At 39.9% G+C, this 20,619-nt stretch overlaps 1 protein-coding gene across 2 annotated transcripts in view; it reads right to left on the reverse strand.

Annotated features, from left to right (window-relative positions):
- Positions 1 to 20,619, reverse strand: part of chchd6a (coiled-coil-helix-coiled-coil-helix domain containing 6a) — a 72,660-nt gene that overhangs the window by 35,842 nt on the left and 16,199 nt on the right. The window contains exons 5-7 of one of the 2 annotated variants that reach the window (XM_086214088.1): positions 12,440 to 12,463; positions 8,848 to 8,931; positions 94 to 164 (exon numbers count right to left, since the gene is read on the reverse strand). In XM_086214088.1, coding sequence (XP_086070214.1) covers positions 94 to 164; positions 8,848 to 8,931; positions 12,440 to 12,463 — 179 coding nt within the window. The remainder of the gene's footprint in view (positions 1 to 93; positions 165 to 8,847; positions 8,932 to 12,439; positions 12,464 to 20,619) is intronic. The other variant, XM_086214089.1, reaches the window with a different exon arrangement.

Genomic DNA, 20,619 nt, shown 5'->3' on the forward strand with positions numbered 1-20,619 from the left:
TGTGTATCAGAGCCCCCGGGGAATAATATGTCTTTAATTTCGGAACTGCAAATTAGTTTGTGAATGTGTGTGAGTGTTCGCCGTGTGTCTTACCTCACATTTGCTTCTGTCTTGGAGGCAGCTTGATGGAATTGCTCCTTGCTCTCTCTGTATCTTTCCAAATTCTAAAGACGTGAACACAATGCAACAGAGGAGGACACAAACAGAAGGAATTAGGTAATTTGACAAGGACGGTATGGGGAGACAAAGTGAATCTATAAGGACATGCCTATTGTGTAACACAATGCCCTTCTGACATATTTTAAACAACATATCTGTAACGGTGACCTTATTTCATCTTAAGTAATCCCATTTTTCAGTCTATCCTATCAAATCAAACAAATTACTTTTCTTAATACCCATATTCCATTTGTTCAAAGTCCGAAATGTACACCTGCCAAGCACCAAAGGGTGGGTGGGTGGGTGGATTATCTATTTGGTGAGTAAATCTCGGAGGGCAATCCGCCAGCTGGCTGGTCGATATTTGTGCCAGAATAGTGATGTAATAAAATATATGGAACAATCACGTCGAAACAAAACAGTAGGAACAGTTGAGGTGGTCTGATCCCGGTAGACTCTCGCCACGCTCCCTGAAGCTTTATTGATATTTTTCATACGGAAGCAGACACACCGGCAATGTGACTCTCATCCTGCACAAAAAATGTCTGAGCTTGTCCTGTACGCATCACAGCATCCTCGCTCGAGAGGTGTGGTCATATTTTTTCCCCATTTAAATACTTACAGATGGGTTGTGCGTCTGTGACAACTGTAAAGCTACGAGTGTTGAAATGGAAAAGTTCTTTTTTTTTCTGTTTTTTTTACTCCTTTGTTGAAACTCATGCTTGCATCTGTCATTATTTTTTTCCTTCTTTCCCTGCATCATTTAAAAAAATAGGCAGCAAAGTAAACAATAAAATCTGACTATCGGCTACATTGCAAATCCACGATAAACATACCCCGTTCATTTCAACATGGGCACATTTTGGAAATCCTTTAAAAAAAAAAAAAAAATTCAAACACAAAAAATCAATTACTTTATTAATTATGTATGATGTCTGGTTTAATCATTTAAAAAAAAGCAGTTTGCAAGAAAAGGCAATTTACTATTTCTGACTAGTTAAAAGTATGATTGAATGGTCGATCTTGACAGGTGAAAAAGTTGCCTTTAATTGTTTTACTCTCTAGAACTCCTCACTTTTAGGAGCACAAAACTGCTTATTGGAAAACATGCTTATTCACATCAGATGGGAAACATGAAATCATCAGTCATTATCAATCATCAATACTTGAGGCCAAACATATGACCTGATGACCCTATTAGGGAAGTTGTACTTCCATTATTATGGAAGCTTCTGGGATTCGCGTCTCTTGCTTCACGACGCTTCAGCTCAGCAGTAACGAGTTGCAATATTCGTTCATTTTTATCGTTATTTCTGACTGTAATTTTCCCAGCAGGCGCCCAACCCCAGACAAGCAGGCAGTGGTATTAACAAAAAAAAAAAAAAAACAAGCAGCTAATCCACAACAACTGCAGCCTCTCCTCTTCTGATCCTTCTAGCTTAGGCATTCCTGCACCCAATGCCAAATATTTAATCAGCAAACTTTACCAGCTGAGAGGGAAGAACGACAGGAGAAGAGATGGAGCTTGAAGTGAGAGATAGAGCAGAGTAAAGAGGGTAAGACGAGAGAGGAGAAGAGCATTAGCCCTTACTGCTACTGTTGGACTGGGCTCTGCATGTACAAGTGTGCACATAAACATATAAAAAGCCTAAATGTATGTTGGACCAAAATTGGGTTCCTGGACACTGTTTAGTTCTGTCAGATTGTTGCAAACTGGTCTCTGGTCGTGCTGCCACCCTGAACACAGGCAGTCTTGTGACAACAGAGGATGTGGTGAAGATTTACTTGACTTGCTTTGCTCTGACCCAAATTCCTCCGTGAGCCGAAATCATCGAACTATTCTGTTTGGGCTAGAAAGGGTGTCACATGTGGCTACGAATAAGAACACCCGAACTACCCTGAGGGGCCTTTTACAGGTTGCTCCATCTCACTAGTCAAGGGAGAATGCCCTGTTCACTGTCCTTGTTCACTACTGCTGTTGGTTAACAAATTCAACTAAGAACTTGCCTTCTTACACGTTTGTCATTTCCATGTCCATGAAAATCTCTCATTCTTTAGCTGAAGTTTTGGACACAAGCTTTCATGACACATACCACATCCTCCCTCTTAGGGAATTCCAGTGGGTTTTTCAGGGTTTCATTACAGAGATGGCATCGTCCACATGTTCTGTGACTCTCCGTGCTCTCTCTGTCCACAAATTTGGACCTCTGTTTCTGACAACTTGGTCATATGACTGAGTTCCAGCAAAAGCCTGGTCTTCTGCGGCATGTACCCAAGGGAAATGAACTGTTTTGTATTGTAGAGGTAGCTGAGTCGAATCATACCCCAGAAGTCCAAAGAACTTCTGGAGGTAGTTCTGGCAAACTTTTCATTTGTGAGCTACAGGATGTGGCTCTGGTCAAAATTCTTTTATGCCTCTTTCATTTTCTTTGTCACTAATGTCCCAGTGGGCTTGTCTGTTACATCTGCTTTATATTCTCTGACTAGCTACTAATTGTTTGTTCTGTGAGCATCAGAATTCTCTCTTTTGCCATTTCGAAAGACATTGTGTCCACTTGGCTACCCCTGCGGATTGTGAGGAATTGGCAGGCTTTCATTCTGCCCAAAAACAGCAATTCCTCATGTCTTTTGAGAACCGCACTGTGCCTGCAGCTGTCAGCAGTAGACTTGTGACATCATCCATGAATGTAAGGGAGGTGGTAACTATTGGTCTACCCTAACGATGCGTCCTCCTTTGAGAGTCGACAATCACGATGAGCTCAAAAGTGACTGGGAATAGAATGGAGGAGAAGGAACATCCCTATTCTGCTGTCAGTTCTGCAGTGCTCTTGACACAAAATGGTAGAGTTCCAGGATCAAATGTGTCCTCCAAATCCAGTCAACATCGTGGACGTCTTTCTTGTCTTACTTGGCACATTGAATCCGAACCCAAATTAGCACTGCATGTTCTGTACAAAATACTTTCCAACTTTCTTTTTGTACAGAAGTGACTTAGTTGTTTCTTTCATGTTAATCAGATAAATTGTCAGTTGTTGTAATTTACTGGCAACAGGTGAACAGAATAGCTTTTATCATCCTCAAGTATTAATTCTATTCATTTTAAACATAATCCATTAAACGCTCTGAATTGAGCAGCAGTGCAAAAGGCAACATCATCAAATGAGACATACCTACCGTAACAGCCGTATGACTAATGTCACTAATCATTTTTAATGTATTTAAGTAATACTGAGTAATGCCATTCTAACAACAGTACCATATTATAATACGTGTGTGTTAAAGACCTCTATATTAGGTTGACTAAAGCAGCAGTTGACTTTTCTCTCACTGGCAGATTAGAATACAGTAAATTTGAAGAGATGGGATTATTTACGACCAAGGAATGAGGTGATTCCCTTATCTATCTTGCTTTAGGATAGAAAATTAATTAATCCACAGCCAGGAAAATTCTCACCTACCAGGAAAAAAAAATCGAATCATATTTAATTTCATTTTCATCTTTTATAATAATCGTGACTAAAATAGACTTTTTCTGATCATTTCTGAATTTTATTTGATTCCTGAAAAATCATGCAACCCCACAGCAGATCCGGCCTCCCACTTTGGAATCCCAATGGACGTGGACAATCGGAAGTTCTTTCTATTAATTCCTAACATGCATCTCTTATTGATAGCGGGCGAAAATCACCAAAACCCCCTTGCTAACTCCACACAGAAAGGACTTAAACACAGGACCTGAATCTCTGTCACGCTGCCACTTAGAAACTGATAAATGGACTACATTTATACAGGAGTTGTATACCTTAAAGGAACACAAAGCACTTCTTCACCTACTCACTATCACATTTGCACATCAATGATGGCGGAGCAGCCATGCAAGGTGCTGGCCTGCCAATCGAGGGCAACGCGTAGTTGATTATCTTCCTCAAGGGCACTAGATGGGGAGAATTTGGAGACTGAGACACCAACCTTAGTTCTGGGGAATTCCCACTGTTCCTTGTCACCGCTGATAACATTGTGTAGCAGCCATACTATAATATATTGGAATTTTTCCAACAAAGTCATTTCAAATCACATACGTACTATCTTAAATCTTCCCTCCCACTCTCTGGAGCTCTTCTAAATACATCGACAAGCAACTGGAGAGTCAGAGAAACAAACAAACAAAACCGAAAACCTTGTGTGTTCCTCTGTTGGCACAGCATCTCCATATTTAATGAAATAACAACATCACTTAACTGTTTGAATTCGATCTTTCAGTCTCATGACCTCTCAACATAGGCGAGTACATCCTTCAGAATACCAATTTCAGTGAATGATATCCTGTACAAGGCTCTTACATATTAAGTATATAGGTAATTTTTTCTTCAGGGAGCACCTCTCTCAGCCAACGATCCAATCTGTTGGGATTTTTCAAGAGAGGGCAATTACACGTCTTGCTTGGAGTAAGCACATATCAAGAGGAGTTTACTCTCGGTAAGTATGAGATATCAGATTGCATTTCCAAAATGATTTTTTTCGGGGGGGGGGGCGTCAAATGGACATCTTGATAATTGCTATGATATTTCACTAGCGAGCAGGTAGTTTAATAATGACGTGAGGATGAGCATGCTGCATCTCGTAGATTCCCAGACAGATCATCATCATCATTCTTCTTCTTATTATTATTATTATAAGTGGTAGTAGTAGTAGTAGTAGTAGTAGTAGTAGTAGTAGTAGTAGTTGTAGTAGTAGTGCCTCTGAGGGGGGAATTGACAGGTCCAGACCCACTCTATCCAGAAAGTGCCCAGAGCTAACCACTAAACTCAGGGTTGATGTATGTTTGAAGCCACATAAAAGCCTCTTTACAACATTTAAGCCACAGCCTTCAGATGTTCTGTGTCCAAATCAATTGTCATATCCTTCTCACAGTGCTTTCACGGTTGCCTCCTCTTGAAATACAATTTAGCTGCTCGGAGAATACTTGATGAGAGTATATACACAATCACTTTTTATTTTGCACAGGCCAAAATAATGAGGCAACTGCAATGTTAGGCACAACTCTGCAATGTTTAGTAAAGTTAACATATTATGAAACTCATATCTTCATCTCCAGATGGGTGCAGCCTCAGAGGAAATACTGCTAACAAGCTAAACTAATAAGCAGATTCGAAGCACTTGCAACAGCATACTGAGCAGATAGCTCCTCACAGGATGAAAGCAGCAAACTTTGACTCAGTCTACATTGGGCCCAGAGTGTATTCCATAGGAAAGTGCAACACAGCAGAAAAGTCGAGTTTTTAAAGCAGTACTTTAAAATACTCTGAATCTGATCAGAGGGCCAGCCTGCCTCCATCGATTGCAGGGCAATGAATTGTCAGGAAATTAAAAAATATATTTATTTATTTGTGTGCGTGTGTGTGCGTGTGTGTGTGTGTTTGTTGCACGATGTGTAGTCCTCCTCTGACAGCGTGTCAAGCAACCTGTCAGACTCAGGAAAGGATTATTATCTCCTTCTGTTTGCTCTATTTCCACCAGCTTCATACTTTACTATGACGGCAGAGCATGTGAGGGGAGAAATAAAGACAAATTAGGTTGATAATAAAATCTGCATGTGAAACAGATACATGTCTACATCATTCATCAGTGTTGCAATTGTTTTTCTTGTCTATTGTTGGTATTTTGAAAAATAAATGTGTTTATTTGAATAGAAGAATGATGATTATCCACAGTACAGACAAGCTATGACCAGTCAAGTTGGACTATATATCCAGGATCCATAATATAGAGTGAAGGAATGGCATAAAAGCTATTATTAGTGCTGAGAATATTTAGATTCTCTTTCCATTTTATTTTCTAAACCATAAAAGAGTCCTCTCTTTTAAATTTAAGTGCACAGAAGCTATTTAACAATGACCCATGCAAAACGCAATACAATACAAAACACAAAGCGCAATGTCTTACAACTGCAGGGTTGTTTGAATTATTGTTTGTTAGTTTTCTTCACTGTTCACTGACTGTCACTGCTCACGCATGAATGTGAGCATGAGGTGATGACGTGTCACGTAACATCGCAGAATCGACTTACTTCTAGAAAATGCCGGCTCACGCATCAATGAAAAATGCATCATTTTCTCTTTTGTTTTCCCTCCGCCTACATTTTTTGCGATGGAATTGAGGGAATTTGAAAATATGTAAGCCCTTGCATACTCCGCTGACTTTGGCTGATTTTACAGTCATTTACGCGATTGCAGAATCTCCGTTTCTGTAGGGATCGATAGGTGAGTGTTTTGATTGCAGTTTTGAAAACATTCCCTCACTGTAAAACTGTTAATGTGTTAAGTGTAACATCATACCAGGACATATGTTAAAACAAAGGGTAAGATAATATGAACATAAGCCCAGCTCAAGTTGGCTTGATTCACTTTGATTCAGTGCAGCTGAGCAGTTAAAGAAAACTAAACCTCAAGCACTGAGAGCATTTTGAACAGTCAAACAGACTAAAACCAAGGCATTATGTGGCTTCTGGTGCAGTCAGCACACATACTGAGCACTGCATATAGACATAAATTCACACATTTACATGTACAGGGCACACAGGGTGCAGATGAGTATACAATATGCATGCAAAACACACACAAACGCACACACATGCGCTCTCTCTCTCTCTCTCTCTCTGTCAGTCTCTCAATCAGACACCACCCCATAGAGGTCTGTCTATAAACATCCTGAGCCCAACAGCAAACACAGCTTGTGCCACCCGTATGCCAGCCTGCCAGTCTTCCACTGCCTCTGCAAACCCAACCTGTTACTAATGAGACTTTCACAAATAGCGTGGCATCGGATCCATCTGGGTGTGTGTGTGTGTGCGTTTGTGTGTGTGCGTGTGTGTGTGTGTGTCTGTGTGTGGGTGTTTATGCTCTGCTTGTTAAGGTAATACATCTTTAATTTATACCTATCCAATGCTATTAGATGGCAGATTCTGTGCGATGGTGATGTACAATCAGGTGATGAGTTTGTCAGTTACAGAGTCAAGGAATGAAAGAAGGAACAAAGAAAGAAGAGGGGGGGGGGGTCCTTTCCTCTTCTCCGGATTTGACATGCTTTACTTTCCAAAACCTCCAAGTTCAGATTTAACCAAACAGAAAAAGCCTATTGCTCGAGTCAGTGGCTACCGAGGACTCTATCCGCTTATGTTAGCTTATGGCAGACACTAAACATCAGCCCCGCCTCCCACATACACACGTTCATGCACAAGTTCTTTCAACTAGTGGGCCAAGTCTCATTCCAAAGTTGGTTTGAGATTTTCTCTCTTTCAATTTCATTTTAACAGTCAGTCATCATAGCAAAAATGTGTCATTATTTAACCAACAATGAACCAAATTTAGTGGTTATACGCAACAAATTCATAAAAAGAACAACACTGTCACATTTCATTCTTCAAAACCACAAAGCGATCTGAAGCTACTGTTTTTCTCAGGTAAAATAGAACGGGACTAAGACTTCACAAGTTATTGTGTTGTCTTACCATCTTAATATGTGAGATTTATTTAAGTAGTTGCATTTCAGAGATTGCATTTTGATTCTTGGGGTCAAGATTTTCTTTAAAATTGATTCTAAATTCAATAAATAGAGGTGCTAATTTCAGTTCTAATATTAAAAAAAAAAAAGCTGATTGGGCCCAGTCAGTTCATCAGCCATCTGATACTAGATGATGATAAATGTTTTCTTTTACTTATTTAATTTAGATATGATGTTCTTGCACCATTTGTCTAGTAGAAGAGAGATGCTGAAACATGTATTTTTGCAGATATTCTCTCTCTGACAGTAAACTGTAACTGTCCCGTATGAATGAGCGGAACAAGATGAGGGGAACGATGCAGCAGTGTGTTATGAAGGTGACATCTCCGCAGTGCTTGTTGTTTGCAGGATTTTGAGTTGAAACACATTTCTGAATTATTTGGCTCACTGTTTCAAGTGTGTTGGTCAGTCGGCCTTGTTTGTTTCTACCGGACTTTTCTTGGGTGATTAAATCAGAACATGCCGGCAGACGCTGCCTTTTTAAAGCAGTAGTTACGGAATCATTCTGTGCTGTTGACTGTCCGGGTGCTGCGCCGCTTTTGTCCTTCTATCACCAACACATTATTAACATTTAGAAAATCACTTTTTGACATTCAGAATTGAAGGAGATAAGAAATGCGATTCACATGTGACCTGAGTTTTCAGACATTTGTCTTTGTAAACAGAACATAATACTTTGGTCGTACTCATAATGTCCTATAACATTCTTGTCCATGTGAGAACTGGAAAAGTGCCTCCCTCAGAGAGCCCAAGTAAAGAGTGTGTGTTGCCTGGTGAGACTGCACAAGACCCCTACCTCTTCTACCTGCTAAATGTCACCAGACAGACAGATGAAAGGGAAGGAAAGTGCATGTAAGGGCTCTCTGGAGATGCTGGCTAAAATCTCTGCTCTCCTTTCAATCACATTCTCTCACGCATACACACAGAAACACACAAGTGCAAATGTGTGTTTTTGTTTTCTACACACACTTGTCATTACTTTCTGTCTTATTCCACTGCAGCAGCTGTTTAAAAATGTTCTGTTAATGCTTTTACATTAGGGCGTGTTTTTATAGCCCCAAATGAAGTCTCTGCAAGCGCTCATTATGTGTATGTGTGTGTGTGTGTTTGTGCGTGCAAATATTTTACCCTCTTCTCCAGTTGTGCCAGTTGCTCCTTATAGAAGGCATCCAGTGCTTTCAGCTGTGAATCTTTCTTCTGTAGCTGCTGAGCCTGCAAGAGGACACACACACGCGCACACACACAGGCCAAGAGGTGGATTAAACACTGAGACGCCGCAGCACGGTAGATTAATGAAGTCTACAGTCGTAGTACTGACTCTTCTCGGTGCCTTTAGATAAGAACTGATTACACAGTGTCAAATTAATTATTTAAACTTCACTGTTAATATCCTGCTATAGTTACATGATACAATATGACAGTGGAGTATTTCCTCCTGCACAGTCTCTCCGTATGGCAAAGGTAACAAACAAAATCTAACATGCACTAAAAAAAACACAAACAAGCAAAGCAGCAATATACAGGAGAAGGTTAATATAATGCCATGATTCCCAAACTAGGGTGTGTGTGTATCTCGAGGGGTACACATTGCGACATCAAGGGGTACTTCAAAGAGTAAAAAAAAAACAAAAAAAACAGACTGTAGTATGGTTTTAAACTCCTCCTTCAAGAATAAACCCATGTTTGATGTTTTCCCCCCACCAACATTCCGTGAAGACCTGCTCTTTCTCGTCCTCTGATACATCGCATTCTAAAAGGCAGAAGGCAACAAGTACTAGCAAATCGGTAGCTGATTAGGGCTGCTGGTGGTTGGGGAAGCTAGTGTAGCCTTTAGCATCCTATAGAGACCACCCAGTTTCAGAACAGCTCCAGCTCCAAAGGTCTATTTCCCATTCAATCCCTCCAGTCAACAAATTCTTTGTTTTAAGAGTTATACAAGCAGAACCAAAACAACCGGCGAGCAGATGAAATGTGTCATAAAAGATTTGATAAATAAAGCAGAAAAGGAAAACAAGAAAAAAGATGGGGAAAAAAGGCAAAGATACAAGACTGTGTGCATAGATATCTTCAGAGTTCAGGAACTACTCACCCCATAAACTACTGCAAATGATATTTCTCATAACGGATTTGTTTAAAATAACTACGTTTTGTGACGATTTCTGACATCAATGAATATCCATCCATCCATTTTCTACCACTTATCCTGTTAAGGGTGGCGGGGGGGCTGGAGCCTATCCCAGCAGCTTTCGTGCGAGAGGCGGGGTTCCCCCTGGACGGGCCACCAGTCCATCGCAGGGCCAACACATAGAGACAGACAACCATTCACACTCACAGTCACACCTACGGTCAATTTAGAGTATCAATCAGCCTCGTCCCCTCTTGATGTCTTTGGACTGTGGGAGGAAGCTGGAGTACCAGAGAGAACCCACACAGGAACAGGGAGAACATGGAGACTCCACACAGAAAGATCCTGTGCTGGAGCCGGGGCTCGAACCCAGAACCTTCTTGCTGTGAGGCCACAGTGCTGACCACTGCACCACCGTGCAGCCTTCACATCAAAAAATATTCATATTTCACTGACCACATGTGAAGATGAAAAAAAGAACACAAGTTTCAAGAGGATGGTGATGAAAAAAAGGAAATTTGAGTTCCGTGTTAATGCAGGAGGTGGAATGACAATAGAGAATGAAAATAGAGAATTTAGTATGATATGTTGTTTCCACTACAAACCACAAATATGGAATACTGGACAGAGATATTACTTTTATACCCTATGATGTCAAAAATACAAAAAAAAAAAAAAAATCCCTGAAGTCACGTTCAGGAAAACATGCAGAGGTGTGTGAAAGCATCCTAACACACACGCTCATACATATACATGCTAACAGCAAACTGAATGACAGGTGAAAATAAAAACAGCCTGTGTGAGGGAGCTACACACAGCAGAGAGAGAAATAATTACTGGAAAGAAATATTAAAAGAAGAGAGGAAAGGAAAATTCATACAGATGCAAGAAATATATTTTTGCTGTAACTTATTATTGGGCTTACGATATGGATTGATGCTACTTGGAAACATTTTCAGTTATAATTTGTGAATGGATTCATAAAATAGACAGATATGAGCATGTTGTGACAGTGATGAAATGCTGGAGGTAGATGAAAACGTGGGAAGAGTGGATGTGATTATGTGGGTGGAGGACTAAGAAAGAGCAGAGAAGCATGCTGAAGACAAAGAGGAGCAGAGGGAAGAAAATTCAAATGAGTAGTAAGGAGGGTGCCAAGGATGGTTTCAATTTCTCTCAATTAGAGACAAATGACCTTTTCAAGAATTCTATTTTGACTGAAATAATTAAGGACAGGGATGAGAACCAGGTGAGAACAGGTTCTAAGATGTTTTATCTATATGAATCATCTGCCGCCTACGTGGTGTAGGAACAGTGGGGAACTAGTTTGTATCTCTGCAGCTGGAAATGTAACAAGGGTGAGTCATGGTAGAGTTACAGCCCAAACTGTGTTGGTAAATTTCTGCAAGGGCGGTTAAAAAACATTGTTCTAAGCTTGAGATGGGCTGGAGTTCCAGGATGTCTTTCATTCATACTTAAGGCACAGAAGTTGCCAAGCGAGCAGCATGTCTGTTCCAGAAAGGAAGAACTGTACCCTATGTTATAAGAACATTGGTGCCAGGCAGGCAGGCTTAGCAGAGTCTTTCTCTTCAAACCTCAGGGACAAACAAATGCAAATATTCTCATTTAAGTTGCAGAGTCATACGCATGCACAGCTGCCACGGCGTTCACTCGAAGAGATGATAAAACAGTTGTGTTCACTCTGAAAAACCTGCGCATGCCTCATTTATTTCCACACCTAAAAAAAACAGAAGATCAGAGCAACAAACAGAACTGATAGTGACATCTGAGCAAATTCCTTATTGAGAATCCTGAATATTGGAACATTTCATAGGTTTTCTGGACCTAATCCTGATACTTGTAATATTGATATGTACCAATATATTGTCGAGTTTAATGGGAGAGATTTTATGTAACTGGATCATCGATGTAACATCAAGTTAATTGGTTTTACAGCGTGCAAACCGGTTCTACACGAAACTAGAAATGCTTGCATTGCTGTCGTACGCCTCAATGATAGGTGAGACCAGCTAAAGCTTTTCAGTTCATCCTTGAGTCCCAGTGGACATCTGTGGCAAATTTGACCAAATTCCAATATTACAAGAATAAGAAAGATGTGTAGACAATACAGTCATTTAAGGAGGTCTACAAAGTAGAGAGTCTTGACATGACTTCAAGCTTCAAGGCATCATATTTACCAGTAGTTGAGTTCACACATCCTCATCGAGCCCACTAGGTGGCATTCATGTACGATTCCCAAGTTCTGTTAGCACGTCGGCTGCTTCCTGTTAGTCCTGTGCTAACTGAGTATGGATAAATAATAAGACAACGATAAGGGTTTTTCAAATTGGTATTTTGTCAAACAGGACATCAGAGGCCCTTAAAATAATCAATAATCACTCAGTTCAGTAACGCATGGAAGCAGAATGGTTGCATTATTTTAAAGAAGAGCAGCGCTGCAACCATAACAGGCTAAAACAGAAAAACATCATGAGTAGAAAAGAGAGAAGATGGAGAGATGGAGGAATGAGGGAATAGAGACACCCCCCCCCCCCCAAAAAAAAAGCTGTAGTTTCATGTGATGACCAAGCTTACCATCACATCTATCTCCTCTGCTGACTGGAGAATTTGGGGAAATAGGAAGAAAGAGCAGAGAATTAGAGAAAGACCAAGAAGAGAGAGAAGCAGAGCAGCATTTACTGATTCATTTCTCACTAAAACCAGCAATCAGAGCAGGCAAGGCTTCATAGCATTTCTATGATAAAGACTACAGAAACATCCCTCACAGATTCTATGGGATGATCAATAGGAAAAGACGTAGTTAACTCCGTCCACCTGAGTTTTTACTGTCAAGTTCTCTACGCTGAAAACGGCCATCATTCAGGTGCTGCTAAAAAAAAAAAGGATGGATAAATGAACAGAAGAGAAAAAAACCTGAAAATACAGGCTCTTTTCTTTCTGTTGGATATGTCCACTTTTTTTCTTTCATAATTATAATCTTGGCACAAAACATACTGGTGTTCTTGGAAGATTAGTGAAAGCGTCCAAAAACGCTGGCAGGGAAAAAGTTAAATAATATCAGAGGAAATTGAATTGAAGTTCATGCAAACCTGCAGTTATGTGATTTTGACCTTACTCAGATCGTCTTAAGAGGTACAGAATCTACACGGTCTGTTTACAGTATAGTATGATATTGTAATATATCAGTCTACCAATCCTCCTGCATACCATCTGTATTATGGAGCACAACATTCCCAACACATTCATCAGTATTTCTGTATTTTCCCCCTCTTGAATAAACTCTCGTACTGAAAAAACAAAAATCAAAACAAAATTCTGTGTGGAGTGTGTAAGTGTAAAAGGCTGTGAAATAACAAGATGAATATGTGTGGGACAAAAAAAAAGAAAGATTCAAAACCAAAGCATTTTTCACAGGTGACAATTTTGACGAGGCCTAAAGGCAGAAATGAGGGACACACCCGTCATTTACGTCAGAAATTAAGATTAAAAACGCTCCTCCTTTCCCTACCGAGTAAAGCCAAAAACGTGTTTCCGAGAAAAGTGTTTTTATGCGTGAAATTGTCTTTAATGATCTTTTTCTTTACTGAGTCTCCTCAAATGCGGACGTGAGGTCCACCGTGACGCTTGCTGAGCTGAATCTGACCTCAAAACACTTCCTCGCATACGTCGAGCGGACGAGTCGCTCCTCTGTCAAATTTCCCACATCCACTGCAATAAATAATAATCCGCATTCACTAAGAAGTGCCGGCCAGCCCGGTTGCAGTTCATGTCCACGTTGATCCACACTCATTTAATGCGTAAATTCAGATTTTAAAGGAATTAAATGAAAGTTTTTAACCATCTTTTCTTGTGATGGAACTTTTTTTTTTTATATCTATGTTTGACATGCAATTTTAAAGTGATTGAGTTTTCCTGAGGGACGAGTTTCGTCATTGGACAGTAATCCATCCATCCATCCATCCATCCATCGTCTTCTGCTTATTCCTATTATTGAGGGTCGCGGGGGAGCTGGAGCCTATCCCTGCGTCAATGGGCGAGAGGCGGGGTTCACCCTGGACAGGTCTCCAGTCTGGACAGTAATATGATGTATCAAATCAACGAGGGCTGATAGAGAGCTTTGTCACATGATAACGTGAAAACAAAACCATGTCAGAAGTCCGAGCAAACGTTTGAATTGGAAGGAGGTATCGTGTTCACAGGATTGCAGCTGGTTTTTTAACACTTACCTTGATCTTGAACTAGAAATTTTTTTTTTTTAACCAAATTTTACAGAGATACACAGGTAGACAACAAGCATGGAGGTGAAAGAAGTGAAAAGGGGGTATTTTTGATTTAAAATCAAATCCAATATCAGCCAACGTTTTAACTGCTTTACTTTCGCTGTCAGACTGTCCCCTTGTTTAGGCTTTTTACATCTATATATATTTACATTTATATATGTTTCTACTTCTCTTCACATGCCATGTGCTGTTTTTTTTTGTCGCAGCAGGTACTGTAAGCAAGTAACTACCCTCAACATCCCTACTTCAATAAATACAAAACCTTCCTTTAAATGATCCACCTGGAAATCCCTTTAAAAGGTTTTCATTCCAAAAGCTGAACTGCCGAAGACAAGATGTCTCCTACTCTAGTGTGTTCTCAGTGTTTGTGCTCTTGAGGCTTCAATTTACTGATTGAGGCAGGACTGCATTTGCCTTGAGAACTAATTGCGCAGTCACAAATTCCGCTTGTAGGGACATAAACGGAACTTTTAAGTCAAGAAACTTTCAGCTCGGTGAAGCTCGAACATCCAAAGAGAAGGAACAAGAGGGGGAACAAGAAGAAAAACTTTTGATAAGCGGAGGAAGACTTTCAATACATTGCTTTTACTGTGTCAATTAGCGCTTCCTGTTGAGCAACTCGCTGTCAGCCCATGACGTTTTGCTTCAGCGGTTTGTTTACTCACTTCTCAGTACAGTGAAACACCACCACTCTGGCAGCCTGCCCGCTACTGTCAATCAAACCAGACACTGATGCACCCTCCAGCCGCCTGAGGCATTTTATGACATTTCCCAAAGAACCCTTTTTCTTTAATTCAAAACCAATATATAAAAAAAAAACAAACCTGAACTTGTCTGACCGTAGAGCAAGATGATTAAATGCAGTTTCATTTGGGCAATACAAGTCCTGTAGAGTGAAATCTTTAATGAAGATTTAATCTTTTAATGCCATAACTTCAATCTTTCAAGCTGTTTGTTTTTATGTTGTGTAAGTTGCAGTTCTCCCTGCACGCTATTCAGTATTTACCACCTGACACTCATATTCATATTCTATTTTCTTCTTTAACAAGCAACTGACACAAGGGTACTGGTCACGTGTATTTATATTACAACTGCTTGTTACTCTTAAAAAAATATATATTTTCAGAGGTTAAAAAAAGAAACAAAAATGTCATTTCAAGCCAAACAATAGCGATCAACAATCGCTAACTCCAAAGTGTTTGAGTGGTAGAGACGTGTGATAACTCTCCCCACGTGCTTGTGAGTGTGTGAAACTCACTCTCTTGTTAGGTTGTTTTTCAAGATTAACCAAACTGAAATGGCTATATTTGAGTTTGCTGCCGCTACAACAACAATCTCAATCTAACTATGAAAACCTTTCAATGGTGCACTGTCCCCTGATTGTGATTCTTCCTCATGTGTTACCTTATCGATACGCTAGTCCCCGGGATAGATGTTTTTTTTATTTGAGCAGCTGGCATTAAAATGGTTTCAACTATTTGTTTATGTATCACGTGAGTCGAAGAGGCACTTGGCTTATTTGTCTATTTTCCCCCCTTTTATACTGCTTGTTTACTTATTTATTACTGTGTATTTATTGATGTTTCAAGCTTGAGTATCCAATTTGCTGCTGTAACGCCCCGAGTGATGAAGGATTATCTTACGTTACATTGTCTCAGCAATGCACCTATGTACATTGCTTCATCTCAGTTATCAAATTCTAAAGAAGACAAAGCGGTGAATGAATGATCCCTGCTTGTTTATTAGAGGTATTTATTCTTCTTTAGATACACAAATATCATGATGAATAACATGAATTGACTTATGATATATCAATAATCAACTATCACTTTGTCGGATAACATTGTATTGTTAGTCCACCATAGACCCTGTAAAGATAACCAATATTTTAAAACCAAACCAACCTAAAAAAAAAAAATCAAAATAGGATAAATACAACTCTGCTGCTGCAGCCAGCAAATAAATGTCAATCGATATTTTAAAGAACTACCAAGGTCTGACGTACATCAGTGAAAAGCAGCATCAGGACAGAATAACTGAGGTAAAAAATAGTCCACCCACGCACACACACACACACACACAAATGCATGTGTACGCATACACAGGGAGGAAGATTCATCATAATTACTGGGGCTGCTGAACACCAAATCAAATCAGAGCCGATCGTCTGTGTATCATAAACAGACCTTAACTGAGGAGAGACAAAAAGCATAAGAGGTTCTGATGTGGGAGATACTTCCACGGTTGGGTGAAACCTGCAGCTGCTGCATGTTAATGCAGGTGAAGAGGAGGACTGAAATTGTTCATGTGGTAATTTAATATGTTAGACAAGTGTCTGACAGCTATTAAGAAACAGAGCACCTTAAAATTAAACTACAATTACTGTTTCGTCGCAATTGTGTGCCTCTGCCAACTATTCCAGTTGCAGTTGTTTGTCCCGACTAATGTAATACACACGATGTAGTGCAGACTAAAATATCCCCTCGACACATGTAGTTGTACAAAAATATGATGGTGGACTTTTCAAGAAATGCAGTAAAAGGTTCGAAGTGTGTTTTCAGCCTAACCGTACGCATCATTTTATCCCTCAAGATGTGACATGCCATCGAATACAGGCCAGACAGGAGAAATGTTTTTAAAAGAATAAAATGTCACCACTTAATGATATTAGACATTTGTGTAAAATTTTGTCCAACTTGGCATGACAAGATGATGTCACACTGTGACCTCTACTCTCACAACACTAAAATCCAATTGGTTCAACCTTGAGAGTGAGTGGAAATCTGCAGAAAAACTTAAGACATTCCTGGAAGGCGTAACTGAGATACTGCCTTCTTGAGAATGGGACAGAAGAATTGACAGACATTCTGAAAACACAACGCCTCCGACCATGACTTTCAAATAAAAGAAATTCAGTTCTCCTTCCTTTTTCGCTCTCTGTGTTGGTCCTGTTTTTAATTTGCAGTCAGAGAAGGAACTGAAAGTGAATCAGATGACTCCTCTGGTGTCCCTCCAGGGACCTGCGAGTCTATGGTAGATAACAGCCAACCAGGCAAGATTGAACACACACACACACACACACACACACACACACACACACACACACACACACACACACACACACACACACACACACACACACACACACAGTCATCTGAGACTTCCATGCTGATGTCTGCTAAGTCGGGGTACCTGACATTGTCTGACAGTCAGTTATTTCTTTGTTTGTCTGCACTAATGCGAGTCAGTGTCTCCCTTGGTAACTCTGTCCTCCTGCCTTTCCATGTGCTTCAATCAACATTAGCACTGCTTGAAAAATAAATAGAGAGCACTAATTCACTTGAATGATGGCACAGTCAGGTTGCGTATGTGGAGGGATTAAGGAAAATACACTCATGGTCATTCAGCAGGACAATAAGCTTTAGTCCGAACGCACTACAACATCATCTGGTAATACACTGGAGTTTGACAGTCAGCTCACATGCCTTGGAAACATAACATGCAATTATGTTTCCATATCTATACTCCTACAGTCATTGGAGATGAACCATCAGGACAAGACAAGAAAATAATGGCTATCACCATAACCTTCCCCCTCCGTTATAAACAGCTGGACAGTATTTTAGTGTTTAGCACCTTGACGAGCCCAATGATTGATCAACCTCAGCCATGCTTAATGCTGAAACAGCTTAAACAACGTACCGCCTGCTGCAGGAATGACTAATAACGCTTTTCCTGTTTGAATATACACACCCATGGGTGGGTTGAAAGGAAATAGAAAGTTTTGAGCAAAAACACAAAGAGGAGATATACAAGGAAAGACCCTGTGTTTTAAAAATATTGAATCTCCAAATCAGACGGACTAAACTTGAGTGGTCGCTTAAAAAAAATGGTGCTACACACGAGCAACGCAACTCATCACACACATCTGCGGTTTATTTGAATTGAAATAATAGAAGCTTTACTCTTTCTTATCAGTTCAGTGTTGCGGCTCTTCTGTTTCACAACTTGCCACTTTTCAATCCATCTACTTGCTTATGTGAAGCCTATAACACCATTGCGTTTTTGTTGTTTTGTTTAATACCAGGGCAGCCCACTGCTGGGATCAGCTGCAGCCCCCCCCCAACAGGATAAGCCGTAGTAAATGAATGGATACTTAATACCAATGTCGACATGCTGCCTTCTATTACAGTATGTTACTCTTGCTAGCATGTATACCCTTTATGCTACACCTTTGATTACATCCTTTTAATGTTGGTCGCGGCACCCATCCATGAATGATTACATCCAATTGGAGCCATCACAGATTGGTGAAAGGGCACAGTGACGTGCGTTGATTTTCTGATTTGATAAATGTATGTGTACTTTGCCCTAAGTGGATGCAACATTTCTAAAAAGCAACATGTCTAGAGCAACTACCTCATATGGCTGAAGAATACACAAAGAGTACAAATGCACAGCACATAGTCTTAAAACAAGACTTTTCCCATGACTGCAACAAGACAGTGACAAGCTAAAACACACATTTCCTCTTAAAAACTGTCTTGAAATGTATTTTGTTTTTCATCAACAAGGGGAGACTTTTAAAACCTCAGAAAACAGACTTGTACTTGTACAACTAGTGATACAGAAGTAGAAAACTATAAGCTTACTTACAGTGTAAAACAAAGTTTATTCTAATAAATTACAAAGGAGGCAAGAAATATTTAGAGAACTAGTGTTTTATGAGTTACTTGTTGAATAGTTGCATTAGAAATAAGACGTGCATTCAATGCGTACATCTTTTACACTTAATCGGTACTTAGAAATAATGTGCTGGGATGTTAAACCACAAAATGGAATTTTACACAGGAAAGAGTAAATACATAAATGTAGGTTCAGACACAGACCATTCATATCGTTAAAACACTAAGTATATCGGAATCCTAACTTGTTCAGATCTCATTTTAGAGACTGCATGTTTAAGAAGGAACTGTTTTTCTTCAGAGGAGAAAATGAAGAGAAGAAAGTGCGAAAACAAGATTGAACAAGTCGTAATCATCAAATGACAAATGCTGAAAACCAATTACAATTATTAAGAAAATGCATAATTAAATATGGCAGCTAGTGGCCATGAGCTTAGTAGGAGATTAGCTTATAAACAAATTATCATACATTGCTCCTGCTCCAGGCACTGGAGCATAGGACTCAGGCATTTATTAAGGAGGTACACAGAGGCAAAATGTACAAAAATGTCAGACACAAAAAGCAAGCAAGTAAGAGTGAGAGAGGGAAAGATGAGCTGAAAACGACAATGTTAAAAAAAAAAGAAGAAACTCGCCAGTTAACAAATGTGATTTTGTTTTGTCTCACTTTGTCATTTTCTTTTTCACAACAAGAATGAGTGAACAAGTCTGGAACACGAGATGGGATCCTCTGTTGTGGAAACATCTCAAGCAAAACTCCAGCAGAAGTTTTGACAGTTTCCATTGTTTGAAATGTAGTTTCACTTGTTAACTAGAGCTATTTCAGAAATACATGACAACAGGACTACGGATTGAAAAGCTCCAACAGCAGTATAGAATGTTCTTTATCTGGCACCACAAACAGACCAAAGAGGTCTGAGCCATGCAAACCAACCAACAAATACCATGGTTAGTGGGTCCAGCAATAAATTAAAATACATTTTAGAAATGGCAGTATGGTAGAACTTACGAACTGTATAGATTACTGTGAGGTGCCAAGGTAAATCACAACAGCCATGACTGTCACAGCTTCGAACGAGCCTTCCTGTAATGTATGATAATGTATTCTTTGTGATACTGTCCCCTATCCATTTGACCCACGGCGCCCTCCATGAACAGAACCACCAACAGGCATTACCCCAACACACCAGGAGGTCTATTGGATAATCAACACACCACATGGGCATGGAACATGTATTTATTTGTACATACACACATATTCACACATCTCCCTCTCCTCCTGTAGGCACATGTGCGTGTGTGTGCGCGCACGCTGATGTGTTACCATCATATAACAGCAGCAGGCTGTTCTGCCATTACCTCTTTCTCCCCCTCTCTTTGTTTACTTCGCTGTGTTTATTTAACACATAGCTTCCAGCAAGGCAATAAATTAGCACTCAATACTAATCTGACTGATAATTACAGCCAGGCAGCAGAGGAAGTACAATATGGGCCACTGGTGCCTCTTCTCCTCCTCTCTCCTTTTTCTATCCTCCATCCTTTTATCTGCTTTACATGACCACTCCCTCTGTCAACTGACCGTCTTGATCTAAAATTTTCATTTGTTATTTTACAAACCTATAAGCAGCATGATTCTTTCCTTTAACGCAATGATGCTGAAAGAGCCTGCAACATACAGTATACGTAGCATGAAGCTAATAATGACAGCTGGTTAACAACAACATATTTGTCATCATATTGGCATCATTCATTATGAAGCATGTCTTCTTTATCCATACGTGTGCTCACT

Source organism: Aulostomus chinensis, chromosome 9, assembly GCF_037954235.1.
Source record: "Aulostomus chinensis isolate RoL2024-O1b breed Wild chromosome 9, RoL_Achi_v1.0, whole genome shotgun sequence".
Classification (NCBI taxonomy): Eukaryota; Metazoa; Chordata; class Actinopteri; order Syngnathiformes; family Aulostomidae; genus Aulostomus; species Aulostomus chinensis.